The sequence below is a fragment of the Equus asinus genome, chromosome 5 (genome assembly GCF_041296235.1).
Source record: "Equus asinus isolate D_3611 breed Donkey chromosome 5, EquAss-T2T_v2, whole genome shotgun sequence".
Taxonomy (NCBI): Eukaryota; Metazoa; Chordata; class Mammalia; order Perissodactyla; family Equidae; genus Equus; species Equus asinus.
This window is the reverse complement of record NC_091794.1, coordinates 2724681-2750846: the sequence shown is the minus strand read 5'-3', so window position 1 is coordinate 2750846 and position 26166 is coordinate 2724681. Positions and strand designations below refer to the sequence as shown.

The 26166-nt window shown below is 40.5% G+C and overlaps 1 protein-coding gene across 7 annotated transcripts in view; it reads right to left on the bottom strand.

The window, feature by feature from the left end:
* EPHA6 (EPH receptor A6) overlaps positions 1-26166 on the bottom strand; it is a 792264-nt gene that overhangs the window by 172853 nt on the left and 593245 nt on the right. For all 7 annotated transcript variants that reach the window (XM_070508536.1, XM_070508537.1, XM_044771750.2 and 4 more), the window contains one exon: positions 7485-7670. In XM_070508536.1, the coding sequence (XP_070364637.1) occupies positions 7485-7670 (186 nt within the window). The remainder of the gene's footprint in view (positions 1-7484; positions 7671-26166) is intronic.

Below are 26166 nucleotides of genomic sequence, written 5' to 3'. Positions count from 1 at the left end.
CGAAAGTTCTTGAGTGAGGATTGATTATCTTACTTTGCAGCCTGGCAGGATGGTTCTCATTTCCCTGAGGTCAAGGATGCAAATTCATGTCTATAATATAGGGCCTATCTATAGCCCTTGTCAAATTCAGAGCCATCAAACTCTTTACCAGAACAAACCACATCATAAATGATTTGGAACGAATTTTTATTTTTTGAAAAGGAGTAAGATTTCACCCTCCAGGTGTCTCTATTCAATTCTATTTAGAAGTATTAAAAGGCAACATTATGTATGCATAAAGTTGTATTCATATTCCCTTTTCTCTCCGGGTTCTTACATTTACAATGTTATGTTCACACTGACCAACTTGTTACTAGACTTTTTAGCCTGTTACTTCTTATGACAGTCTCCCCAGTAATTAGCAGGCAGAAGGGAGAGACCAGGGGCAGACAGCGAGTGAGAGGAAGATCCAGTCAGGTGATGAGACCTTGAGAAAACCCAGACACTTAAACACTGACGGGACAGGAACAGATTCCTCCTGAATACAGAAGCAGTGTATTCTCTCTCGTAATGAGGGACGTACACTCGCGCTGTGATCCCAATTAGCTCCAGTTCCGCATGAACAGAGTGAGACACTGGGCCCCCAGACTACGTCTTCTGGTTACTGTTTGTTACAGCCACACTTGGTTCATTTTCTATTTATCAATATGTATACATTATAATTCCAAATGGCAAATCCTTTGCAGTAAATACCCTGAGAATCCATTGAGATTCCAGAAACTGCACTAGAGTTATTCATCACTATTTTCAGTAACAGCAAATAGTAAATTTTAAGGATGGCGGGAGGAGAGAGAAAATATAGAAAATCACTTCTTCTCTTGTGTTGCCTCTCACCCTTCCCTCACCGGATGCATGTTTTCCCACTGCCTGCTCTGCTCTCTCCCTCATTTATCCACAGCGCTCTGGGGGGCAGCAGCTTCGGTCATGATCTCCAGGTCCTCTTGTGTCCTCAGTGATGCGCACAACCCTTCTAATCTTTCCTGATCAGTTTTCTTTTCCAGTTTCCTCAGGAGCTACTTCAAAGACTCACCAACACCCCAAGCCTCTACCCACCACCTCAGCAAATGATCTAGCCTAGTATGTCACTGCAAAAAGGGAGGCTGTAACTGCAGAGGCAGCAGGACCTTCCAGGTCTTGACATTCCTTTCATATCATCGTTATCTATGTACCCATTCAGGTTCAACCTGGTACATTTTATTCCAGTTCCTTGGGATTTAGGGAAAAGAAGACACATGGGAGAAATGAGGGTCAGTTTTGAGATGCTTTTTTCATTTAGCCTGAATGCAATCTGGGATTCAAGAAGAATGGCGGAGAATGAAAGCAGAGGAGGTCACACCCAGGGTCCTGACCCCGAGGGCAGGCATGCTGGCCTTCTTATTCACTGCCCAGGACCTAATGCTTAGAGAAGTGCTTGCATTCAGTAGTTAGGCACATGGTAAATATTCCTAGAAGGAAGGAATAACCTAAAGAATGCTATGCATTTGGAATTTAAGAAATCAACACAATCTGGTTTTTTTTAACCTATCAGTCTGATTGTGTGTGCACATGCCTCACTCACTCTATGGTCCACCGCAATCTGGCCTCCACCCTCACAGCATCTGTAATGGACGGCACCCTCCTTCCTGCTCCATCCAGCAGAGGCTTCTCAATCCTCATCTTCCTGGCTTCCCAGTTCATCTTATTCTGCTAACCTTGCCCTCATTCTTAGACATCTGTCCGTCCTCCTTCAGGTTGTTCCTTCTGCCTCTTTCATAAGCTTTCCTTCAGCAGTCTGCCTGTTAAGACAAGCTCCTCTCTGCCTTCTGGGTAATCTCATCCTCCCTAAGGCTTCACCAGCCCGTCACCACCAGCCCGGCACTCACCGTCCGGCGAGCGTGCCTTCATGTGCCCTGCAGCCCAGACTCCACCTCAGCTCCAGAGGCTTCCTGGAAGTCTTCAACTGTCTCAGGCACTTCAAACTTATCATGTCGAAATCACAATTCATTATTTTCCCTCCAAATCTGTTATTTCTCCAGAATTTCCTCTCCATCTCCCTACTATGTAAACCAGAAACCCGGAAGTCACCCAAAACTGTCTCCATTCCCTCATTCCTCACAAATAATCAGTCAGTCAAGTCTCTTAATTTAATCTTGGAAAGAGCTCTTGAATCGATCCCTTCTTCTTATCTTTACTAAATCTGTGTTCTCATCATTTTTCACGTGGATTACTACACAGGCCTCTTCGCTGTTCTGCCTGCCTCCAGTCCGTTCTTTTCTCTCAATATGTAATCCCTCCTGTGGTTACTTTGCTCCAGTCATCTCTGATGCTCCCCTAGAACTTGCCAAATTCTCTCTGAGTACAGGGTTTAGAGCTGCTTCCTCTGCCCGGTAGCCTCCCTGCCAATCCCTGGCATGGCTTTCTCCTTCACTTCATTCAGCTTTTTTCTCTTCACCTAAAATTATATTCCTATGTTTACATTTCTTTCTGTTTCCTCCAGTAGGCAGAAGTTCTGCCTTTTTCACTATGATATCACCAGTGACTAGAAGAGTGGGCACGCCATAAATATTCACTAAACAAATGGATGAATGAGTAGCTGTATCCAAACCATCAGCCAGCACACCACACTGGGAAACCCCAGCCTCCATGTTTGCTGCTCCCAGTGGACTGGAGCCACAAAGGAGCTTCTCAAGAGCACTGAGCACTTCTTCTCTGGCTCTAGCTTTTGGTCAGCAACAGTGTCTGACACCTGGTGGTGCTCAGTAATTGTTTCTTGGAAAACAAAACAAAACAAAACAAAACTCTTAGCCTACTTAAGCTAGCAGAATAGCTGAATTCCAGAAAAAACAATCATCTAATTTTATTAGGCTCAGTTTTGCAGAATATTTCACACCTACCACATGTAGTCCATGGACCCAAACCCTGATTGTGTTTGCAGGACAATTTTAACTATCCTTTCCTACTTTACAGATTGTAAGATGAACTTTAGCAAAGGCATTTTTGTGTCTCCCCAAACCCATCTTCTGGGATCACCAATATGAACCTGAACTAAAAATAAAGTCAGAGGTGGGGTGCTAAGTTATCACTGGCACACATTTTCCTCGCCACCATCTCATCACTGTTTTCTTTTGGCAAAACAATAAAATACAAAAATATTGGGATGAGATGTGACTTCACTGTTTTCTAGTCCAATCTGCACTTTTCAATCTGTTGTGCAGATGGAAAAACCAAGGCCTAAAGAAGTTGAGTGACTTGCCCAAGACCCTGTGGCTGGTGGCAAGATACACAGCCACGTGGAGAGGTGACGTCATACTGGTGGCAACAGTGATGGTGGCAATCTTGGGGGATGCATCACTGGACAAGTAGAAGGCTACTTAGGGGCAGAGAGGCAGTTCCTGTGCACTTACTGTATGACATATTTCACTGCCTTGAAGCTACTCTCCTCCAATTTAGATCCCACGTGGACCCATCAAAACCATCTGGAAGGAATCCACAATGTCCTGCAGTATTTAAAGAGGGTTTGAGAAGGCCGGGCGCTTTCTTATACGGCTTCTAGACTGTCCCACAGGGACTTTAGGAACGTCCTGTGAGGAAATGAAGTTATGTCTGGGGATTTGTTTGTTATCCTGATTGGCTCTGTTACTCCTTACTGGACTTAGGATTTACTTGAGATATGGTCAGTGTATCTAAATTCAGCTCTTACCTACTGAGCTGAGAGAGAGGCACCTCATTATTTCTCCTTTTGGTTCTTCCATCACCAGGCATTGAAACTGGAGTGTGGTTACTGCCCTGTATTTCCTCATTATTTAACCACAATTCTCATCTTTTTATAGAAGGGTAGCACTTTCTCTTTTGGTTACACAGCTAACGACACTGGTGGATACATTACCTGTTACACATTGCTACTGCCCGAGCTACTAATGGATACCAGTTTGTCTTCTAAGTGATGGCTTCTGTTTGCTTCTTGGAGAAAAACTTTGTGCTAAGCATGTGGTTGAGCTTTTTATATCAGTTGTATCTTAACAGGTTAATGAAATTGTGATGTGTACCAAATAAATAGGGTCAACTTTTATCAGACACACTTTTTATATAACACAGCTTTTAATCATTTAACTTTCAAGTTTAAAATAAAAGTAGTTATGTGCCCAAATATGAAAGAGCAAAAGTGTTCTCTCAGAGATAAAACCTATATAATAGATTAAAAAGGATGCATAATAAGAACTTATAAAAGGATCTGATGAAGATTTTGATCTATAGTCCTGCATTACCTTCAACAGAGAGTCTGTGCATTTATTTCTCAGAACCCAGGATGCTCTACTAACATGACCAGATAAACCCATACTGCATCTTCATCTTTGTCAGCATTATCTTTTATGCAATAGGGTAGTCCTTAGGGAGCATTAATTGCTGGCTATCCCTTAGCTACTTAAGGGCAATCTTGGAACAATTACCATGTATTTATGGGAATGAGGCATTCACTTATTTATTGCCTTTCTCCTAAAAATCCCATAGCACTTGAGCAAGAAGATAGCAGTGTAAATACGTCCACTTATCTTTGCGGGAATTATTCCTTTCTGCATCTCCATCACCCACACAGCAGCACCACGACAGCTGCTATGGGACTCTCTTCCAAGTTAACACTGCAACGGCTATTGCTACTCAAAAGCATATGGAATCTATCCTTTCTCTTCTTTTCTCCCCCCCCCCCCCCCCTTTTCTTGAAATAGAACAAGGACCTTGACTTAGGGATCATACAAATTTGGCTACATAAAGGTCTCTGGTCTCATTTTTAGACAAGATTGCTAGAGATATTAAGGATTCACTGTGTTTGTTGGTTAAATGTTTACGTGAAATATACTGAGTATTTCAAATAGGCAGACAAGTGCCACAGACTATCTTATTAAACCTATTCAATTGATTTAGGATAAAAAAATCCCTATTACTTCATAGGGCTATAAGTTCTTTCCCTTTTCATATAATTTAATTTACATATATATAAATTTATATATATTTGATATATAGGTGATAGTATGTGAATAAAACACATAGGAATAAGTGAAAAACACACATAATGTGATTTATCAAAGGGAGAAAATAAAGATCTGATCCTTTTCAATCCTTGTGTTTACTGTTGGACGCTTGTTTCCATATGTTTCATGCATAAATACACATAAGAGGACTTACATACTTAAATTGTTATTTAAAATGCTTTGCAAAGATTCATAAGCCAACTTTAAAATTATCATTTTCCTTCCAGAGAGATATAAAACAGAAGGAATAACTTGAAATGTTCATGCTAAATTAGTGACAAGGAAGTCAGAAACTATGAAAGAAGTAATTACCATGTTATTTCTTCTCTCTCTCTTTCAGATTATAATCTTTACTAGGTATTGTGGCATAGCTGGATCTTTCCAAATTTTATATTTTAGGGTATTTATTTCACTCTCCTAAATATTTTCCTTATTTTAAAAAGTAATATTATGTTATTGCAATCAGATTGCAGTTTATTTACTGTTATTTAATTCAGATAAAATAATTAAAGTGTAAACTAAACTATGATGTATTCACTGTGAAATAGCAAAGGCAAGCAAACCAACCAGCCATGGGTTTTAGAGTCAGACAGACTCAGTTTGAACATCAGTCATGCCACTTACTACAGGTTAGAGGACCCATGCAGGTGAATTAACCTGAGTGTCAGTGGATAATGATACTGGTAAGAGTTGCTGTGGAGTGAAATGGTAAACTGCCTGGCACACAGCACCAATGATGGCTACCACTTAATGGGACTTTCTATGAGCTACACACTGTGCTAAATGCTTTATACATTTAGAAATGTAATCCTAACTGAGTAGGAATTGTTTTGGCGCCATTTTACAGACATGGAAATAAAGGATAGAGATGTTAAACAATTTACCCAAAGCTGCACAAGTCTTAACCGGCAGGAGCAGAATTCTAACTGGGGTCCATCTTGTTTGTTTATCTACTGCTGTGTAATAAACTATCCCAAACTTAGTGACTTACACAACAACCATTTCATACTACTCTTAGTATTTTATAAGTTGACAGGATGGAGCTGGACAGTTCCTTCACTCCACAAGACGTTGACTGCAGCTGCAGCCATCTGGTTGGGAGTTGGGTCCTAATGTCTGAGACGGTTCATCGCAAGGCTGGCATTCAAAGCTGATTGTCTCCTGGGAGCTCAGATAGAGAGACGGACAGGAGAGCCTCAGTTCTCTTCTTCGCAGTGCTGCGTGTGGCCTCACCACATGGATTGGCTTCACTCAGCACCAGAGGCCAGGGACAGGAAGGAGTGTTGCAAGAGGACAAGCTCGAATGTGCAAACATGTAAGACACCTCCACTCGCATCACACTTGCTAATGTCCCATTGGCCAAGGCTGGTCACATGGACAAGCCCAGAGTCAGCGAGGGAGAGAATAACACGAGGGCATGAACGCTGGAGGCCCCATTAAGGCCACTAAAGCAACAGCTGTCATCAAAAACACTCTTTTGTGTCCTTCAAACTATATTGAGCATCAGTAATTTTCTGCTCCTCTTGGGCAGTATGTTGGCCCAGGCCTCGTGGGAAGGACTTAGGAATTTCCAGCATGTGTTTTGTAAGCTTTTATACTTTCCCGTTTCCAAATATGACATAAAATTTCAATTTCATTTAAATGGTTTTAAAAGAAATTTAAGTTTTATGAAAGAAAACTACTTCTCAAAGATTTACATTATTTTTTGAGTTTTTTAATGCCATTTTGAATTGGATTTTACACATTATAATTCATTAGAGAATAAAGTAAGGAGAAATACAGTTAAGCTTTATGCCCTATCATTATTCTAATAAAAGGGAATATATAGCAATCTACTTCTTAGAGTATAGGATTAATTTTGGACTTCTAAGAAACTTGTCAAAGAAATGGCTTTGATCTCACGATTTCTCTAAAAACAGGATTTTTATTTCAAAAACTAATTCTTTTCTTCATTTTATACAAATTAAAATAATTTAGTTCTAATGGCATTTATGTAGATGGGTTCCACACAGAACTTTTTGTTTACAAGTTTTACTTCAGATAAAGCATTCTATATTTGTATATGAAATTTAGTTCCAAACGGAAGTATTTTACTTTAACAATCCAAAATATTTAAATTATTTCTTCAATTAACATTGACATTTAGGAGTGAATAGCTAATGGAAATGAGAAAAAAATAGATAACCTTTACTCTTGATTCATTACTTCAAGTTAAATTAGCAAATGATTTACAGGCAATAAATACCATTTCAAAGCTGTTTGGTGACCAATGCAAACTCTGATAATGTCATAGCCTAATATCAGGACTCTGAGGGTGATATCAGAAGATGACATGGGACGAAGTTATCCCTAGGGTGGCTGTGCTATTGCTATTAAGCTTTTTTTCCAGGAACTGAGATAGATACGTAAAATAAGTACAGAAGAGAATCAGTGACTTACTTTTTGTGACAACACCCTCTAGGCGAATGATATTTGGGTGGTCAAACTGACCCATGATACTAGCTTCTCTTAGAAAATCTCTTCTTTGCCGGTCCATGTGGCCACCTTTCAAAGTTTTGATGGCAACTGGGATCTCTCTTTTCCCTGGTGTCTTCAGACGCCCACTGCAGACTTCTCCAAATTCACCTTAAAATATGAACAGAAGCAGTTATTTGTTTAAACAGAATACTTATATTCCTGAAGAACTGAATTGTCCCACAGTACTATCTTCTTGTTTTTTAACATAGTGACACTCAAGTGCGTCATCTCCACATGGAGATTTCTTTCTTAAAACTTAAATTTGGAATGACAATTTGCTCGATCAGCGTTATGTATAATGAATAACAGGAGGCATTTTCACACACTGTACCACAGGAACTACCATTGACAGATGTCCCTGATCTGCTGAGAAATTACAACCAGCAGCATGGGCGATGCTAATGGAGTTCTACAGAAAGGCACTCACTGCCCGTTTCCTGTTCCTGTTCTCAACGCTGACATATGGGCCGAGCGGCGGCTCCATTCAGGCAGCCATCAGGCACGTGTAGCTGATTGGATCCCAAAGGCCACAAGCCTGGGCTTTACCACCAATGGAAATCAGTGCTCAGGTCAACTGGTATATTAAAACATATTGAAAAGCCCACGCTAAACTCAACCATAGAAAGTGATTACACAGGCTAAATTACAAGCCACATGGTTGGAATACAAATACAGTAAGAAAATCTACGGTTCGGCAATGGCTCCACTGGCCAGATTAAATAATATCCAAATATTTATCATGGATTTACTACAAATACACCCAGTGCTAGAGGGCTACGAGTTTCAAGGAAGTAAAGACTTGGTTCTCAGGAGCTTACTGTCTAGTAGGAGAATTCAGACATAAATGAAACACTTAAGAAGGTAAGAACCAATTCTTGCAAATGCTGTATTAGTTAAGCAAGAACAGTGGGAGCAGGGAGACTTCCTGGAGGAGAGGGAACTTTTGCTGGACCTTGAACAAAGCATAGGATTTGGATGTTCCAGAAAAACAAGGACATACCAAGCAGGGGTGCATGAAGGAGTGAGGGAAGTGAAAACAAAGATTCAAAGGTCAGAAACAGTGACGAGAATGACATGGACGTGGTGCAGTAGGGAGATGAGGCTGACTGGGGGGTGATTGTGGACAGAAGGCTGGAGGCTTTCTCTGTGCAATGCAGTAAGGTTAGGACAGCTGGAACAGCAGACTTGAGTTTTCTAGGGCCAAGTACCTGCATTTACTTAAGAGCATGATGCTTGATCCCCAATTTATTCATCTATAGAGTGAAGATAATAATAAAATCTTCTATAACCCAACAACATCCCTTCCCCACAAGGATACTGGGAAGATCAAAAGTGATAATATATGTGAAAGTGTTTATAAACTGTAAAGTGTTATTCATGTGCTTTAATTTATATAGATGTTTATAAAGGTGAAAAGAATGAAAATTCAAATATCTTTAGTTGGTGTATTGGCTGGCGGGTCTGGCCAATAGTTGGATGCAATGTAAGTTTAAGTATAGAGGATCAAATTCAATTTTTATAGTACCGTAGATTTCAGTTTTCCATATTTTCTTTCGACCAGCTCATTACAGTTAACTAAATGTTGACTATAATGAATACTAACTGCCTTTTCGTGTAGATGCTAAGATTTTTTTTTTAAGTAAAAAAACCCAAAATGAAGCTAGATAGGAAACAAGTCAAAACTTGCTTCCTAAATTATGCATAAACATGTCTGCTATAAAAAGAAGGCAGTCTAATAAGAGAGTTTGTTCTTTGTGCTACAGAAGCAAACAAAACACTGGCTACAGAACGTATTCTCTAAATTCAGTGCATATGATATTGGGGTTTTACTAATCTTGCATAAATCTGACATCAAAATAAGAACAATCTTTTTTTACTTATTGACACTCTCAACATTTTGGGGTTAAACGCTCTTATGCTCACAGGAAAAAGAAGCCACAGTTTTCAGTTTTGTTTGTAATAATGTTTTTGATTTTTTAAAGATTTCTCTTGGACAAAAAAAAATGGCAAGTGATAGAAATTTTCAACATTTTTCTATTGAGGTTCTGAACCTTGAGAGAAAAGGGATGCACTGTGTTTAAATTAATGTCTGATACATCCAGGCCTACTAACATACTTGAAATCCGTTCTCAGATCATTTTAGTTTGAGGTAATGAATATCCAGCACAAAACAAATATTTTTTTTCTTTTGTTTTGCCTCAATAAATCTGTCAGTAAATATAAAGATGTAGCAATATTTTAAAACCCCTCACCTACCATAAGCTCATAATCTAGTGATTTTCTGTTAACATTTCATAGTAATTCAAATAAACTTCTGAATATAGGGAAATGAATAGAGAATTCTGTGGGTACTTTATTAAGGCACGCATGCTGGTAATTTTCTTTGCTTTTCTGTTGTCTGAAACTCATGTATCTTATTAACACCATGCAGGTGTTTTTTTCGTGTCAAGCTCTGCAGGATCAAGTTATTATCACACTTATTTCAGTAACACTAAATACCGTCACCTCAATGAAAGATCTGAGGCTCCTACCACATTCTTCAGCTAAGTCCAAAAATTCAGTCATACAATGTATTAAAACCCTTACCCGCAGTATGCCTGGATGTATCAGACATACCCGGCAGAGAGGAAGAAATATTTAAATTACACGCATGCTTTCAGATATTGCCAAAGACTGGTCCATTAGATGATGCCATGTAGCAAGTGCGGGGGCCTGCCTATAACCGTAAACAAGAGAAAGCTTTCCTCAGTAAGATCTGTGCATGTTTGCATACATTGGGTAGTCCATTGTTAACTCATTGACTAGAAGAATATGGTGTTAACTACTGTTTTTTTCTTTTCTGATACATTGTTACCATCATTATTACAAAGGTAGCACTTACATAGTGCTTATCATGAGCCAAGTCTGAAAACTAAATATCTATTTTAATCTCGACAAACTTTCAAGGTGGGTACCACTATCATCCCCACTTTACAGATAAGGAAACTGAGGCACACACGCTACGTAACTTGTCCACGGTGACATAACTAGAAAGTGGTAGAGCTGTAATTTGGACCCAGGCAGTCTGGCTCCGGAGTCCATGCTTATAAGCCTTGTTCTCTGCTGTCTGGGGTGTTTGTCATAGTAAATATTTTCTTGTGTTAGTATGCTAAATTACCAACTGGTGACAATGGTGTCTTCAAACCAACTAGCATTCAAATACAGCAACTGGATGTCCATAGGCGGATGGAATGATGAAACCATGTACTAGTTTTCCTGCACGACAAAATGGAAATGGGGACCTACCTCCAATATGCCGCATATTAGAGGGTCCGCAAAAAATCACTACAGTCTATCTAGCTTCAAGAGAGCAAAGAAAATTATATCTAGGATAATGGATCTTCTGCCACCGAGAGACCATTCACTGGCTAACAACCCCCCTATCTCCATGGATGGTGGTAAAACCTTTCTGGACAAGCAGTTGTGCCGTATAATACATAGGGCCATATTAAAATACCAATTAGTACTGGCCTTTCCACACGAAGCCTATAAAATAGAACTAAACCTGTGAGAGGGTCGTGGAGGCATGAGGGACAATCCGTCCTGCAGGACTCTCACACCATGATCCCCTGGAGGCTTCCCAGGATTTTACTCCTTCTGTTTCGAGATTCCGGTCCTCCCCTTCCTCCAGACCCCGAGGGTCACTGACACAAAGAGCCAAACGCCTGATGGTTTTTAAACACAGCCCTCAGGTGTAATAAGGCGCTTCTTCCTTCACACTTGCTGTTTCCCTCTGACGGGACTCTGCACAAGCCGCCCCTCTTCCTCCCTTGTCCCCGCCCCCCTCAGTCCTTCTCTATGTGGATGGCTTCTTCGCAGTAGTAAAGGCCAAGAATTGAGGTCCCTCCTTCAGAAAACTTTTTCTCTGATCAACCCATCTATTTTAGTCTCCAACTACCATCAGTTCCTTCCAAACGAAAAAGAAAAAAAGAGCCATCAGAAGCTGACCTTGCGCTCAGAGCTGGGTTATGTGATTCTCCTATCAGACATTATACCAGCCCTTTACAAGGTTACTTTTGTGACCATGATAAAATGAGATGGAGCAAGGCCACTGCATAATTCTGCCTGAGCACAGACAAAGGCAAGGTCAGAGTGCAAAAATACTAAACATCCCCTCCTCTCTTGGCTAAAATGAGTGACGGCTACTTCTGTACCAGTTATAACCTTATCCTTGCTCTAATCTCCACTCCCTGTAGATAAGATTCGTTAAGATACTGTGGTGTAAGACCTGAAATTAGGGCCCAACAGTGTGTGCTGCTTTGATATCTGGGGGAAACGGGGAGGGCCTCAAATGGCCTTACCACGGTTCTCCTCCCCACTCTGCTCCCACAGATAAACACCCCTCCTTATCAAATGGATCAGATACAGCTCCTTGTCCCCGAGGAACAGGTTTCACTTTCCGGCTAGCCTGTGGAATGACTCAAAGAAACCCACCACATCTTCCTGAGGGAACCAGGGGGCAGGCACCCCACCCTCTTGGTACCTCAAAGCCTGTCTCCCACAGCCCCTGGGTGTTCACTCGGTTCCCAAGTGCCACCCCCCATGTGGCCCATGTGGCGTGTGATGTCCTCCTCCCCCCAGCTGTGAGCGTAATTAATGAATATCTGTCAATCTCATCTGTCCAATATAGGGCACTCAATCATCCCATAACCCTAGGGTGGGAATCTGTAGCTCACCGACAGGGCGAACAGGAGGCAATTAAAACAGCCACAGAATTGCCGGTGCTTTCTGATCGCTTCTAATCTAGGGCGGACTCCTGCTTCCTTAGACCCTCTCCCAAATCACCCAACCAGGGCGCCAAACCTATAATTGGTTCTTCTTAAAACCCTCCTACTGACACACACTGCAGTCCCCCTGCTGTGTGTTTTCTTTGCTGAAATGAGGAATAAAGCCAACTTTCTGAACTATAGTGTGTTGCTGGGGTCTTTGACTTGAGAGCACTGACGTAACATATTTATTGTGTAGCACTTTCCACTATTTGAAATTATCTTTCAAACTCCTTTTTAACTAGTTTACTCACTTAATAACTATTGCTCCATTTCAACTCCTCCCCTGATCCTGTCCTGTCCACTTAAACTCACGCAGGCGTGGGCCTTGACTGTCCCTATCTGCTGTTGTATCCACAGCGCCTGGAACAGAAGACACCTCTTTAATATTTGGTGCATGAATGAAATGAATGAATGAGGGGAAAAGATCACTCTAGACTCAAAGTTGGGATATCTTAGAGTAGAGCCAGAAGACAGAGAACTTTCTAGCATGCTAGTTTTTTTATTGGCTTAGTCTCTTCTGCTTTCCTTTCATTGTGTGCAGTCGAGAGATGCCTCAATATTTTCTGTAGTCAGCTTGTTTTTTTAACTTAACTGTACACAGTCCGCTTTCCTTCCAGAGTATACAGACAACAGGAAGAATATTTTTAAGTGTCATATAAAGAAAGAGTTAAAAAAGAAGAGCCATAGAGGAAAAACATAGAATAGATTTTTAATTCAGTTCTAGATGAATCTATTAGTCTCTTAAGGTCTTAAGGTAAATTCCATTATTATTAATGCTACAGGAGGGTCACTACCCAATTGTATTTACTGTCTGTCATTCAAGGATGAAATATCAGAATCCCTATGACTAATTCTTTCTGGTTTCTTCCCAACACATAGCACACCTTCTACATAGGAAAAAGAACGACCCTTTTTAGAAAATTTATAATCTCACACCAGTTGAGATCATATTTGAATACTTCTGATTCAACTTGACAGAAAGTTTTCTCATGTTTAACAAGGCTTGTCAAAAGGAGTCGTCGACGAAGACTTGGGAGAAGACGGGTTCTCAGAAGGCAGGGCTTCTATTTCTGGCTCCACCACTAACTTGTTTCTTGGCGTTAGAGGAAGTCAAAGTACTTCTTCCTGCCTCACTACCATTGTGGGTGGGTCGAATACCTACCACCTATCTACTTCTGGAGAGACAGTGATCAACATGTAAATATTTGCAAAGCTTTTCGAGTCTTAGAAAGGTTCCATGCGACTACTGAGTCTTTTGAAATTGTGCTGATACCACAGAGGAAACGCTAGACATGCTGCTCTAGCACCTTCATTGCTAAGTTCTTAAGGTCTAGTCCGGGAAGCAGGATTTCTTTCAGACCTGAAAGTGAGGTTTTTAACTTCCTTATCAAAAAATAGGTAGAGATTTCTTTAGTGAGTGAGTTAAGTAACAAATTTTCCATTTTTTCCCACGTAACCTTCCAGCCTCTTTGTCTTTTTGGGTAAGTTTTTATTACTTTCTGCTAAAACATCCTCCTGAATACAACACTGTCTTCAAGGAGATTACAATTTTCTCTACCTCTGGTATCCTGATGTCCACATGCTACCTATCGAGTACTCTTATTCAAGTCATTTTGACTTTTCAAACTTGCTGACACCTCTACCCCTAGAATAGCATTTTAATCCAGTACATCAGCCACCGCCAGATGGCCTCTCATATCACCTGCTACTCTTTAGAATAAAAAATACTTGCATTTCAAAACTCTGCTTGATGCTGTATCAAAATTAATTATCCATTCTGCCATCAGAAGAATCACGTTAGAAATAAAATCTAATTAAAAAATCTCCATGACTCAGAGAAAGTTACTCCACGTTTTTGCGTCTCAGTTTCCTTATCAATAAGACGTGACTGTCTGTTGTGCATAAGTGAAGGTACCCAGCCCTACCCCTGGCAGCTCCTAGTTTTGTTACCACACTTTTCCACTTGCCCTCCGGCCATGTCCTCCCTGCAAATGAAACCTAGGACCAATTTACCCACCTGCTGGGCTCTTCGCCCACAGTCAGGCTGCTGAGCCCTCTGCCTGGGACAGCAGCACCACTAGAAACCATGGCTCTTGCTCAGCTATGTTCCCTTCTCAGTGTACATCCCATCTCAGGGCAATGTCTCTCACCAGCACCAACTACTGCCTTTAGGCTGTTCAGATCCCAATGCACACTTGTAGCTCATATTTCTCTCTTGAACTCTAGACTCGTATAACCCCCCCAGAAGTCTCCTAGGGGCCATCTTATCATCTCTTGTATATTAGTCAGCGTTGGCTCCTATAAGAAAATACCACAGACCGGGTGGCAGAAATAACAGAGATTTATTTTCCCACAGTTCTGGAGGCTGAGAAGTCCAAGATCAAGGCACAGGCTGATTCAGTTCCTGGTGAGGGCTCTCTTCCTGGCTTGCAGATAGCTGCCTTCTCACCATGTCCTCACAGGCTTTCCCTTGCAGAGGCCAGAAAGAAAGAAAGAGATCTCGCTCTCTTCCTCTTCTTATAAAGCCACCAATCCTATCAGATTAGGACCTCACCCTTATGACCTCCTTTAACCTTAATTAAAACCCAGAAGCACTATTTCCAAATATAGTCATATTAGGGGTTGGGGCTTTAACATAGGAATTTTGGAGGGGGGGACACAATTCAGTCCACAGCATCTCTTAAAACCCACTTTACCATCTTCATCCCTTAATTCATTTTGTAGCTGTGTGTGGTTTAATATTGGCTCTCTGAAGATATCCATGTTCTAATCCACAGAATCTGTGAACATGTTACCTTATGTAGAAAAAGGGACTTTACAGATGTGGTCAGTTAATGATCTTGAGACGTGAGTATCCTGGATGACCCAGGTGGGCCTAATGTAATCACAAGGGTTCTCATAAAAGGGAGGCGGGTGGGACCATCAGGGAAGGAGATGGAATGATGGAAGCAGAGGTAAGAGAGTCAGAAAGAGACTTGAGGATGCTATGCTGCTGGCTTTGAAGATGGAGAAAGGGACACAAGCCAAGGACTGCAGGAGACCTTGGGAAGCTGGGAAAGCCAAGGAGAGAGATCTCCCCTGAGTGCCCAGAATGAATCAGTACTGTCAATGCTCTGACTCTAACACACTGAGACTTTTGGCCTTCTGACTTTATCATTAATTTTTGTTTTTTTAAGTCGCTAATCTGTGATAATACACATATGGCTCTTAGCACAGACTTGGCAGGAAGTGAGTTCTCAAACATGAGTTTCCATTTTAGGCTGGATAATACCCCCCTTTTAAGCACAATTTCTGGCTGCTCTGCAATGTGCCCTTTTACATTCTCCTGTTAACAGCACTTCGCCCACAGGTGTAAGTTTCTGTTTCTTTGTCTCTCTCACTGTGCTGTGAAAGTTTGTTTTCATTGTCATCCCAGTGTCTATCACAGTGACTACCATGGGTAACTAATGAGTACTGAATACATGCTTGGCCAGACATCCTCAGGACAGACGCCTTCATCAGGATGTAAGTCTCTATGTGAACATTTTCAGGTGTTATCTGAGGCGGCAACCATGAGAGAATATCATTTGCTCGTGTGTGTGAATTCCTGCGCTAGCACAAATAAGACATTTTGGAATTCAGTCAGGCAATAAAAATTATCAGTATTCGTGGTGGAGGGCTTGTGTGTGGACAAGCATGACTAAGAGGAGCCAGTAGCCAGTCAGTTACAGTGGTCAAAATGTTTTCAAAAACGGGAGAAAAAGCATCTTCCCAAAAATACACAGATAATTATTTTGATTTAAAAAGCCAATGAGTGTCTTGAATTACTATTAAAAATGATATTATCTGGGTCTTTAATAGCAGTAAAGACTTTGCATAGCTTTAATATACTAAAGGTTTATAAATAAAACTATAATATTAGATCATTTTATCTTAAACTAAAGAAAATATGCACAGATAAGCACTAATACCTCTGTAAATTAAACCATGATTCAGAATTGGAGACATTTTAATGAGATTTTATTTATTCTCAAGGGATAATAACAGGCAGATATTCTAATAAAATAATAAACATTAAAAAATTTGTTTTCATGTTAACGCACTATTTTCACTAACGTAAACCTTATTATTTTAGGTAAAATCTTCTTTAGTCAGTTTTGTCTTTCAGAAGACATTCATTATATTTTATCTTTTTAAAAAGTTTATGCTTCATTACATTATTTATTCAAAAAATACTGTTTTTCACCAAGTCCTAGTCCTAGATTGCAATATATACCATTTATTAAATGTACCTCTAGGAAGAAAATACTTGCACCAGTTAAACTCTGAATGTTATCAATTGTAAGAAGCAACCTAAATTGAGTCATATTAAAATGAGAACATTTACTAGAGCAAAACTTGAAAGAAGAGAAGAAATCACCCATAGACCAAATAACTGGAATCAATCTCATTTTGGTGTATATCCTTCTAATCTATTTCCTAAGCATAAATTTTACGTTTTCTTTTCCTAAAGCTGTAACCGTCCTGTATAGTATTCTTCTGTACGTACTTTGTATTCACTTATGTTCCAGCATATGCAGTTTCCATGCTATTACACATAACATAACTAATTTTAACAAATCCCCTTTAAAGAGTTTGACGTCAGTCTCAATTTTTTCCATCATTTTTTAAAAACCAGCATTTACCATCAAATGTCATATGAGTTATTATTATAAGCATTATAGAGCAATATTTTTGCAATTTAAAATTTGTTGTAATTTAACTCCATTACATTAACTGAACAATAAGCACTTACAATATTCTTTTTGAAACAAAGCCAAAAGAAGTGACGAAACAATTTTCGTTTAGGGAGACACCCCAACCAGCACCACGTCATTAATCCAAAATACAAGTCAAACAAGTTTTTTTCCAGCTCATACTTTTCTCTGGGGAGTAAAATGTTAATATTCTGTAAAAGAGTTTGTGTAAAATTGGATTTATCTGTTTTTTCTATTTATGTGTTGGGTAAAATTTGGCAAAAACCCTCAAAATTTGAATCTGAAATTTCCTTTGTGGAAAAAAAACCGGTTAAATACTGATGCGGTTTATGTAACGGATATAGGAGAGTACAGGTTCCTATTCCTCCTGAGTTTTTGTAAAACACAGCTTTCTAGATACTTGTCTCCTTTATCCAGTTTTTACATTTATTGTCATAAAGTTGTTTATAATATTCTCCTATTGATTTTTAAATATTTGTTTTATGAGTAGTTATACATTTTTCTTTGTCATCTGTAATATTGTTGACTTATGCATTATGCTTTTATTAACCTATTTTGCCAGGGTTTTAGAATTTTATTAATATTTCTAAGGAAATAACTTGATTTTGTTGCTATTTTGTTTTCTATTTTACTGTTTTTGATATTTCTTTCCTACTTTCCTCTTTCTAATTTCTTTGCAATTATTCTATTTCTCTTTTTCTAAATTAAGTTGGACCCTTACCTAATTAATTTTTAGGAGTTTTTCATTTCTAAAATAAGTATTTTAAGGCTATACAGTCACCTCTAAAGTACAGGCATTCGTTGTGCCCATAGTTTTAAGACGCAGTTTTTCATTATCATTTACTTCCGGGGATATTCCAATTTATGTTAAAATAACCCATGAGTTGTTTAATTACATTAAAAATAATCAGCAATTTCTTTGAAAATGTTTTAAACTTTCTAATTTTTTAAGTTACCTTTCTATTTATTAACTTCTAACTTAATTGTAGGTTGGTTAGAAATGTATCCCGTAAAAATGTGATTTGTTGCAAATTTCTTTATGGCCTAGTACACGGTCAATTTCATAAATACTTCGTGTGCTTGAAGAGAATGTGATTCTGCTAATTTGGCTTTATTATCCTTTCTATAGAATTTGTTAACTGTATTGCTCACATCCTCCAGCCTCATTGATTTTTTCCTCCTTGAGCTAGAAGTTAAAGGAAGTGTATCAAAAATTCCACCATATTGGCAGATTTATTAACTTCTGACTGTACTACGACTGTTAAGTTTTGCTTTCCACTTTTGGGACACGTCTTTATCCATCTCATTGTTGAGAGACGTAGGAAGCTAAAGCCCAGAACTGTTGTTTCTAATACTGAATGCTGCCTCAGAAATTATGAAACTGTTGCTTACAAAGTGCTACAATAGGCCACCCTTTGAGCTTGAGCACGTCCATTTTAAAACTTGGAAAAACTGCTATTTCTTAATATACCTATACTCATTGCTTCCCACTGTATGAAATAATAAAAATAATAGCTAAGTAGGTAATAGGCATCATTTTAAATGCTTTATATAAATTAATTCATTTAAAATATATATTACTGAACTAACAGATTATGAAAATTTAAAAAATACTAGGTCCTTCCAGCTTGTTTAAATGAGCCACGGATAATAATAGAATTAACTAATTTGGGACGTCCAGAGAGATCCACATACTTTGGAATCTCAATGGGAGGCAAACATACTCTTCTCCACGGTGTCTGCTAACATGCTCTCATTGCTGGAGCGCCTCACTGCTCTCATCCAGGGTGATAATCCTGTTGTCCTTAAGGATAGGAACAGTATGTGGAAGGAATTAAATTTTTAATGAACTAAAAATCTATACTTTTCGTATGGTAACTGCAACCTCAAATTTAAGCCTACGTTGCTTTCAGTGTCCCCAAATTAGTCACGGAAAGCAGTAGCCACCCAAGACTAGATGGCACTGTTCATCACTTCTGAAAGGGGAATTAATGGCTTCAGTTCCACTCCTTGAGCTCTGCAGAAGGATCTGCTGCAATTACATGAACAACATCTAGTCCTATTGATTAGATTAAAATGCAAGAAATGGCCGACAGCTGCAATATTATCAGAAGTTTCAAGTCTGTTCTAAGTTTAGCCCTGCATTTTTAAATCAAAAGAGTTAAAGAAAAAAGTGTAGAATTTAAAAAACAATAGGCCAATGGAAGTAAAGAGACATGCATTTGTGATAATGTGAATATTTATCATAGAACTCATCGAAATTGAGATTAATAAACAGCATTTTCAGAAACTTTTGAAAAGCACTTTGTGCCGGCAAATAAGACTGCAGCAGAGCAGAGAAAGATGCTAAACACTTGTTGTTTCTTTCTCTTTTGTACATATGGAAGGCCAGATAATTGCTTTGGATTTCACTGCACAGAAAATCTAGAATCAGGGAAAGTACGAGCATGTTCCTGTTCGTGTCAGTGGAATAAACGAAAGCTGTGTGCCACCTGTCATGGATGCTATGTTTCCTTTAGATTAGAAAAGAACAACTGTCAGAAAAAAAAAACCCACAACTAAAGAGTAAAATATATTCCATTTAGTCTGCATATATGGAGACATTTTTATTTGAGATATTATAAAACTGGTATTTCCACACACTAGTGCTATCTTGAGATAAAAATAGATCAGCCTATTTCTCCATCCATCACTTGCTTTTATGTTTTATTTAATCAAATAAATTTTGAGAGTCAGAGAGTCAGAAATCAATATATATTAGAAGACATTAGAAGAGTATATTTATTTTTGAGGTATGAGCATTGAAAACACAGTAGGCCTGGCTTCTGGTTAAAGATGTAGCACAAAGCATGCTTATTTTATCCCCTCTCTGATGCCCCTCTAGTAACAGAAAAAAGAAAACACCAGGTGTTGCCCTGTAGGACAGAGGACAAGGGATGAGACTCAGTGGATGAGAGCTCAGCAAGTTTTTGAAGATGGAGAGTGATCAGGGAGGACTAATGGGTATAGTGGGGAATACAAAGCAAGGCAACGGATTGCTTTTGTAGAAAGGAGAGAAATTCACGTGGCGGAACCACGGATGGACTCCTGGCTTAGATGCACCCACTATGGCCAAGGGCAGGAGAGAGGCATGGACCCCAAACGGGGCAAGAGTGTAGTCTGAAAGTTTTACAAGGAAGAGTTGACCACTAATTCCCACAAAATGGCAAAAGATTCCTTTCTAGAAAAAAATGAATATTCCCAGGGAAAATAAAAACTGCATATCGGCATTCGAGTATCTCCAAGAAATAGCCCCCTAACCACTCAAGGTTGACATGCCTGCATTCTCACCCAGAGCCCCCAGCAGCACCTCAGTGAAACGATGGAAAGCCAGGATCACCCCACATGTGAGAAGAGTCCCTAACGTGAAAGAGAGGCAAAGACAATAAAACAGAGACAAGGACACCAGGAGGAACAGTGATGATGTGTGACAAGACAGTTCATCTGTCAAGAAAGACCTGTATGCTAAAAGAAAGAAAGAATAAGAAAGTTAGAGAGATACCTGGAACAAATCTACATTTACAAAGAACAAACCCAAACACCGAAAATTGAGTTTAATGATTAAGATGGTAAAAACTCAATCCAGGGGTTTCATAAATGACCAACAGGAATTCCACAGAGAATAAAGAGAACTCAAGTGAGGAAAATCACATAGAAATAATACTGAAGATTTTCAAAGTGCTCACGTCCCACAGTGAAGGAGCCTCAGTGTGCGCAGCTCCTCAATGCGGAACGCCAAGGCAGAGCCCCCAGGCCTGGAGGGGCCAGCAGCAGGGCCGCCCGCTACAAGACCGCGGAGCAATGCCTTTAAAATTCAGAGGGAAAAGTGTCTTCAACTTACAAGTCTACGCCCTGACTAATTATTTATTGTATTTATTGAAAAAACATTTTCAGATTTAAAAGAACTCAGAAAATGTAATTGCTCTGCAAACTCTCCACTCTTAGTGAGGAAACCAATGGAGGATTTGTTCTGGCAAAATGAAGATGGTAAACAGAAAGACCACAGGATACAGGAAACAGAGGCTCCAACTTAGATAAGTGACCAGGAGAAAGGATGAGACCCATGCTTCAGTGCAAATGGAAGCAGAGAGCAGGCTTCCTGAAGGCAGTCGCTCATGTGGCAGAGCATGGATACACTGAATGATGCTCTGGTCTGGAGTGGCCTAGAGCACAGGGTGGCAAACTTTTCCTATCAAGGGCCAGATGATGACAGTTTTAGGCTTGCAGAAAATTCCAACTTTTTTGCAACTCGCTAATTCTGCAGTCGCAGGGAGGGCAGTTGTAGACAATAAGTAGACAGATGGGTGTGGCCGCATCCCAGCAAAACAGGCAGTCTGGGCGGTGCACCATGGTTTGCTGAGCCCTGCTCTAGAGAAGCTCAGCCGTGAATTTCAGGAGCAACATCAAGAGGACGCAGAAGAGCAAACCCACTCTGGAGAAGGTGGCCTCGTCAGAAAGCACCTGCACAATTCAGCAGTCAGGTTCAGAGAGGCCACACCGTTCTCGCCTCCCAGCTCAGCAGAAAACGACGTCTGACTACGCAGAGCTCCCACATCAGAAATCTTAGCAGAAAGGGCACAAACATTAGTACAGTACTTGGGAAACAACTTACATTTCCATTTTGATTATAGGTAAGAAACTACCATAAGTATTAAGAATAGTCCCTGTAGTTGTTCAAATAATATATAGAGACGAGTATGATATTTAATGTTATAAAGATAGCATCGATTACCAAGGTGGCAGCCATATTGAGAGGAGAGGTGGGTGTCGTAAGGAAGCTAAATCTATGGATGATGTCTGACCTTGAGGTGGACGTGGAAGCAACCATCCGAATGGAAACGCAGGGTCGGCTAAGAAGGACTGCCCAAGGAGCAGGACCAGGAGCTGGATGGGGCAGGGCAGGAGTGGTGGCTTGTGCTTTTCACTACAAGACTTTCTATTTTCTTTAATTCAAGTCACTTTGTTTTAAAAGTTAAAATTTTGACTATTGCTTTTGCAGAGAGTGCTGACACACTCCACAGAGTAAAGTACAAGGTGTCACTGTTCTCCAGCCCTGTGGACGTTTGTCCTATCAACCAACAAGCGGACCCTGAGAGGCTACACGCTGAATGTAAGACAACAACCACATTTATTGTTTTTGCAAATTTACTTTTTAACAAATGAAGTTTAACTCTCTTCCCTACCTCCTCGTTTTTCTATCCTTAGCCAGGTATTGACCTCTGCAGCGACTGGGCCAGCCCCCAGCGTGGAGCTGGGGAGAGCCCTCTGAACTTTACTCACAGCTTCCTCCAGCAGAACACTCCCGCCCACTCTGGCAAGAATTCACTTTCCACTTCCCTCTTGCTGACCTGGTCCCGCGCATTTAGAAAACAGGCGCTGCGTGGTGTGGATTCGCTTCCCACCGGCCGGGCTCTGCACTGGAACTAATCTCTATAGCGTCTCAGGCATTTCCTTTCTGCACAGGAGTACAGGTGACGGGTAATGAAGTGTCATCTACTATATCAAGAGAATAGTGCTTTTCACCTTTTTGTAGAAATCATTGTCATAACATCTAAACATAAAGTACATACTTAGAACTGAAAACTCGCTAAAATTGAGGATTCAGAATATAGTCACAAACAAAAACAACAACAAAATAGCCTAGACTCAGAAGCTACTGGATTCTTCCACATAGATCTCAACATGTCAAATCTTCTCCTGAAGATCCCTGTGTTCTTCCTCTCAGTCACACTGGTCAGAAAACCAAGACTTGTTCTGTGTGTGCAGCTCTCACAAGTTCCTGAATTCTTGCTGGTTTCTCTGCTGCCAACCACTGCTTATTGAAAGCTTCCTCCAGAAGACATTCGAGAGGTCATTTTAATTACAAATCTGACTGTGTAATTCTCCTAACATTCTTCATTGCTCTTCAGTATCTGCAGGATGAAGCCATCTCTGGGTCGGCCTTCCCTCATCTCTCAATTTTACTCGCCTGCCTTGCCTCTGAGGGGCTGGTGCATCCTTATCCTGCCTCCCTCCCAAAACTTACCCTGGGAATGTATAAGGAGAATTTCTACCTTGTTCCCCTCACCCAATCCTCCACAAGGCTACAACCCTTTTGAGGATAAAAGTCATTTAATGGATGACTTTCATCATTTTTGTAAACTGTAAATTCTGCCCACTCATTAAAGTTTTGTAGCACCTACGACATGCCAAGTATTGTTGAAAGGGCTGAGGGTATAGCACTGAAGAAGAGACACAAAGAGGGAGACAGACAATAGAACAATGAAACAAAACAAATACAAGTCAGCTGGTGATAACTGAGCAGGGAAAGACCAGGTGTGGGGAAGGAGCATGGGAGAAGGCTGCTTCTTCACAAGCGTCCTCACAGGTGTCCCTGAGGAGTCCCATGTCCCCTGAGGCTGGAGGAGTAGGGAGTGAGGCAGGAGCTGTGGCATTACCAGAGCTAAGAGCCTTGCAGTCAGATGGACATCAGGTACAAAGGTCTCGCGATGGGGGTGCGTGAGGCATGTTTGAAGACGAGCGAGGAATGCTCCTTCCCAGAGCTGAGTGAGTTAGAGGTGGTGGGCTGTGAAGCTGAAGAGGCAGCTAGGGAGGGGAGCAGCCTTTACTCTGAATGAGTCAAGAAGTGACTGGAGGATTTTGAGGCAAGAGAAACAGAACCTGGCTCACATTTCAAGGGTTCTTCCATGCTATGTGTGGAGAACATACCACAGAGGGGAAGGTAGGAGAAGGAGCCGGGAGCGACATTGGTGGGTAGGGCTAGGGTTGTAGCTGTGAAGAAGTAAAAAATGGTTAGATTCTGGGAGACGTTTCGAAGGCATAGATGACAGAGTTTGCTGATGTGGCTTATAAGAGCACGTGAACCATACCTCAAAAGAGGGAAATTTGTGATCTCGCCCTGAAAAATGACCTCATGACACAGTCAACATCCACATTAATGCTGGTCCTGCCAAGGCACTTGGTTTCTCAGTGGATCTGTACGCGCACAGTTAGGAGGTGGTGGCAGTGGTGATCCACTCTACCCCTGCAAATCATGGAGCTGGGAAGTGACTGCTGACAGACAGACCGACACATGACTGGAATGAAAGCAAAGAACATAGCCAAATTCACCGAGGATAGGTCGAGATTGTGGTAATGAAGGATGGTTTAAGAAATAGCAATTGCACAAGTCCCAGAAGAAGATTGCCTCATGGAGGAAATTCCTTCATGGAACTGAGATTAGATTCACAAATATAAAAGGCTATGTGTGATAAAGTCGTGGTTAATAAGACTGTGGGCTCTGAACTCTGACTACTGTGGGGTTGAAGCTGGCTTTATTATTTATAAGCTGGTTCACTTTGACCAAGTACCTTAATCTCTCTAAGCCTTAGTTTCCTTGTCTGCAAAATATACATATATGACTCTCGTGATTCTTAGTGTTGTGAGGACTGAAGGAGATGATCATATGTGCAAAGCTTGCTTCAAACATGCAAACATCTAGTAACTCTTGCCGACTGCTAATATCAGAGAGAGACTACCTTTCCTGATAGGATGAAGCAAGGCAGAGAAACATAGGAGAGATTCTGGCAGGAACAGAATATCAAAGGTTTCCACGTACACAAAGAGCCGAATTAGACAACATGGAAAGCCCACGTGCTCCAAGTCTAAGCAGTCCTCACGTAACACACTTTCCCATCCTGTGAGTTTATTTTCTCCCCTGTGAAAGCAATAAGGAAATACCTGCCTAGCTGCTGTTTCCATCTTTCAAAAAGTCAACAGGAACTGTTATCTGGCCTTAGTTCTGAATAAAGACCCATGAAGTATAAGGCGTGGCAATTTGGGGAAAACTGACCATTTTCACTTTAAAATACCTAACATTCCAGGAAAAAAGCCCTGGCCACATTGCAGATATTAAACTTTAGGGTGGGAGTTTAAAAAATGTACATGGATTGGGTACTATTTCATGATCAGAGATTCTACAACAAGTGAGAGATAGGTATCTATAAAATACAGAATTCCAACAGTGCAAACACAGTTACCCCAATGAAGAAGAAACTGGAGAGGGTAGGGAATGCTGAGCTCAGTTATGACAGACAGACACAGCCAACCTACACGGCAGAACAACTCACAGATGATACCAGAAATTGAACTGGCTGATCTAACTGAGCTGGAGAAGGACAGGAACAGTGTAGGAAAATTCACCTGTAGAACCATGAGGAAACTTAATAGGAATATTTACAAAGTGGGAATATGAAAAGGCACATATAAATTTGGATAGATAGAGAATATATGTGGTTTATATAGAGATATGGTATGGGTGTATAAATTCAATAGAGCCTTGCACTGAGCATCATAATGTCAGTCAGACAAGCACAGAAACAGGCCTGGCTTAATATCGACTCATCTGGGAAAGACCCCCGGGGACTGGCCAGTAGTGAGCTCTCCCTGTGCCAACAGTGTGTGGCAGCTGTTCGCAAAGGAAATGCAAACTCAGGCTGCAATAACCGAGGCACAGCAGGAAAGGGGCTGGCCCAGTGTTTTCTGCATTGATTCGAAACTATTTGGAACATTGGGTTCAAATCTGAAAAGACTGAGAAAAACTGTCGTTCTCCAGAGGAAGGTTACCAGAATGATGAAGTATCCAGAAATCAGAGCAGATGGAAATGGTTGAAAGGTTTAGACAATTTAGACTGGAAAAGAAAGATTAACGAGGTTCACACGTTGTCTTCAACTATTGGAAGGGTGATGGTCTATGGTCGAAGGATTAGGCTTACTCTGTATGAGTTCGATTCTGCAGAACAAGTACCAGTGGGTAGTGCTATAAGATTACACACAGTGTTTGAGGAAGCACATTTTCACTCACAAAGATTCTCCATCTATTGGGACTTTTCGGAAGCGAATGGGCTGCTGGGTGAGGTAATGAACACTTTCTGATAAAGCTTGGATGGTCGGATAGAATCCACTTCACCTCATTTGCTTCTCACGACAATCATGAAGTAGCAAAGGCATTTTATTTTTATTACTTGCCCAGTAAAAGAAAAA